Source organism: Emiliania huxleyi (genome assembly GCF_000372725.1).
Source record: "Emiliania huxleyi CCMP1516 unplaced genomic scaffold EMIHUscaffold_622, whole genome shotgun sequence".
NCBI classification, from domain to species: Eukaryota; Haptophyta; order Isochrysidales; family Noelaerhabdaceae; genus Emiliania; species Emiliania huxleyi.
Window position 1 is genome coordinate 1 of NW_005197333.1, and position 3293 is coordinate 3293.

The following is a 3293-nucleotide window of genomic DNA, read 5'->3' on the forward strand; positions in this document are numbered from 1 at the left end:
GAATGGACACCTGGATCCATTGGCGCAGTGGCCAGCGGCGAAGAAGCGGCAGGGTGTGTCGATCTGGGCTGCCCCGCTGCCACACTCGTGCGAGAACGGGCATGCGCTACCCTTGGAGCACGAGCCGACCTGGAAGAAGCGGCAAGGCGGCGCCGGGCGGGACGAAGTCGGCCTTGCTGCTGCCACCGTGGCGATTCCGCGCTGCTCGCGCCGACGGTTCCGTGCTGGCTGCCACTCCTCCGCCTGCATTATCCGCACAAGCGAGGTAGGCGCTGAGCACAGGGAGCGAGAGCGCCTCAGTAAGACAGCACGCGGCACGGTGTTTTTCTTTTTTGACCGGTGCTTGCGACTCTTTAAGGCAAGAAATTGTTGGAGTACCAGGCCGCTTGAACTATCAGATGACCGCTCTCTTTGAGCACCTCGGGACGCGTCAGACCTCGCGCTCGTGCGACACCGGAGCGCCGATCTCCAGCAGCGTGGCCTGGTGAAGCGACGCGCACGTTGAATCTTCCCTGCTTGAATCTTCCCTGCTTCAAGCACTGCTTGTTCCTTGCGCCTTCCCCCGGGAAGGACGCGAACTCGGGCTCTTTTTTTCTTTTAGCACACCGCCGGCTAGAGTGTAGAGAAAAAAATGACTGCGGTGTTCGCGCCAAGGGCGGAGCGTCGAGGACGAGGTGCCAGAATTCATGCCTTTCTTTTAGCCAGCAAAATTGAGGGGGGATGTGAAAATCAGCCACGGGTGGGAGGTACAGAGGAATCGCGCCTCGCAAGCGGCGCTAAGCAGACATGGGGGTTCGCGAGAAGAGGAGGCTACCAAGGCAAGGAGTGAGGAGAGAGGGGCGCAGCTCGGCGGCTGGCGGCCGCCCGACCCGTAAGGCCCCTCGCTAGACCGGGACGTCGTCCGGAGAGCTTTGCTCGCGTGCGGGGCGGCGCTTGCCCTCTGATCCGGGGAGGGTGGCGGTGCGCAGCGGCGGCGGCCCCTCGTCGGCGGCCGCCATGGGAAGCTCCACGCCGCCACCGCCCTCCCCGCCACCGCCGTCGTTGCGCAGGATCATCGGCCCGCCGAGCTCCTCGGCGGCGGCGGAGCGCAGGTGCAGTCTGGAGGGCGGGAGCGGTCTGCACAAGACGTGCCTGCAGTTGGCCGGGCAGGACTGGTCGAACGGGTTGGCTCTGTCCGCGAAGGTGCCCTTGATCTCCTCCGACGTCGTCGCGTTGCGGCACGTCAGCGAGCAGTGGTAGCACAGCAGCGGGCACACGCAGAGCAGGATGAGCGCCGTCGCGATGGAGAGGGCGGCAGGCACTGGCCGCTCGTCGAGCGCGACGCCGACGCGGTCGCCGCCGCTCGTCGCGTCGGTGAGCGCCGCCGCGAGCGCGTGCAGGAAGGAGAGTGCCGACACGACCAGCGTGTACGCGCAGAGGCTGCAGACGGACAGCACAAAGCCGAAGAAGTATCGGTAGTTGCGGAGCCCCACGCACTGGCCGGTCCAGGGGCAGTGGTGGTCGAAGCGCTCGACGCAGACGTTGCACTCGGTGCAGTGGGACGCGCGCGGCGGCCTCCAGATGCGGCACGTCGAGCACCACTTGAGCGGCATCGTCACGCCACGCACCTGTGGGGAGGTTCCGAGAAGCTTCCGAGAGGTGCAGCGAGAGCGCAGGCAGGGCGCGTGGCCGACCCGTCCGCGCCTCCACAAACCTCTCCGCGGACGCGTTGGCGAGCGACTCGGCGTCGTCGACGTAGGGCGCACGCGGCAGGATGCCCGGGTCCGCGGTTGCGGTCGCCACGAGCAGCGTCAGCGTCAGCGCATACAGCAGCATCCCGACGCTCGTCACGAGCGGCGCGCCCGCCAGCGTCGGGCAGACAAAGATCCAAAAGGCGACGCTGAGCACGGTCGTCAGCGCGACAGCAAAGCAGGTGACGCCCCAGTCCGGTCCAACCATGACGCGGCCGTCGCAGAGAAAGACGTGCCGGCCGCCCCAGGTCTGCCAGCCTTTGAGGCTCGGCTGCGAGGCCATGGACGCCGTCACCGGCTCTCCGTGCATGCAATGTCCTGCAGCGGCGGCAGTGGCGGCGGCGGGGAAGGATGTGTGAGGTGGTAGGTGAGGTGTGTCTTCGGAGCGTGCGTGTGTGTGCGGCAGCGGCGGCGGCCGGCCTGCTCTCCTGCGAACGGCTTCCCCACCGTTCACGACTAACGACGGGCTAGTAAAGACGATGTCTCACTTTCGAAAGTCCAAAACTGCTCGAGTGATCCTCAAATCCCTCACTAGGCACGGGACTGCGACTGGCGCGCACTGTCCACTGACTGGCACTAACACAAAGCTGAGGGAGGGTGTAGAGGATGTAGACGTGAGGAAGGCATCGCACGCCGCACTCTGTAGTCCCCACAGACGCTGTCGTAGGATCGCTTGTCCATGTGAGAGAGTGCGCGTTGTGTTCTCGTTTTGTTTTCTCTCCGCCTTTTCTCCTCTTCCTGAGACTCACGTCATGTGTTGGGTATGGGTTCCGGATGTTTTTTGCAATCCGGATATCGTGTATTGGAGACGAACACGATACACGTCCGTCTCCAAGTCCAATGGCGCACGATAAATCTGAAATCCAATAAGGTGCTTCACACACGCATCGCATCGCTCCATCACATCTGAATATTGATGGAAGTAGAGCTCACGCGTTGCGCTGGACGCCACCCGGGGCCACAAAGACAAGGCGGCGCGCCTTTGGGTCGAGCAGCTCTGCATTGGTCGAGGTGCCTGCGGGCATTCACGGGCCGGCCTCAGAGGGGGTTTGGCACGCGAGGCGGCCCGGCAGACGGTGGCGGGCGTGTGCATAGGAGCCGGAGCGGCGGCAGCTGCGCCGGGCCAGACAGGATGGGGACGAGGTTGAACTTTGCGGTGTGCCCAAAGCCGGGCGGCAGCTGGAACTGCTGCAGCTTGAAGCCGCTAAAGAGGAAGGCCTCGTTCTCCGAAAAGGATAGGCGGAACGTGTGCAGCGCGTCCGTGCGGTTGGTGATCGACAGCTGGAGCTGCAGGAGCGCGCCGAGCCGCCCCTCACTCGGCACCGTCAGCGCCAGATCAAACTCGACCGGCTCCACCGCCACCGCCGGAAGCGCCGCCTCGGTGCTGGACGCCGGCGGCGCAAACGGCAGCGCCTCGCGCGGAGGCAGCGGCAAGGCGGCGGCGGCGGGCGAGGCGAGACGCGCAGAACGCTCCGGCGCCAGAGCGGCCGCCGGCTCCGTCCCCGACCCCTCCGCCCCTCCGTCGGTGGACGGCTCGGCGCCGGGTTCGAGCGGGGCGCGCGA

At 65.8% G+C, this 3293-nt stretch overlaps 2 protein-coding genes across 2 annotated transcripts in view; both read right to left on the reverse strand.

Annotated features, from left to right (window-relative positions):
- Positions 1–884: 884 nt before the first annotated feature.
- On the reverse strand, positions 885–2013 carry EMIHUDRAFT_247985 (hypothetical protein; the record flags this gene model as incomplete). Its single annotated transcript, XM_005763634.1, has 2 exons — positions 885–1607; positions 1690–2013. The coding sequence occupies 2 exons, from the start codon at positions 2011–2013 to the stop codon at positions 885–887; spliced, it is 1047 nt and encodes a 348-aa protein (XP_005763691.1).
- A 755-nt stretch (positions 2014–2768) lies between these two features.
- EMIHUDRAFT_459781 (hypothetical protein) overlaps positions 2769–3293 on the reverse strand; it is a gene marked incomplete at both ends in the record, with an annotated part of 2640 nt that continues 2115 nt past the window's right edge. The window contains one exon of the mRNA XM_005763635.1: positions 2769–3143. Within this exon, the coding sequence (XP_005763692.1) occupies positions 2769–3143 (375 nt within the window). The remainder of the gene's footprint in view (positions 3144–3293) is intronic.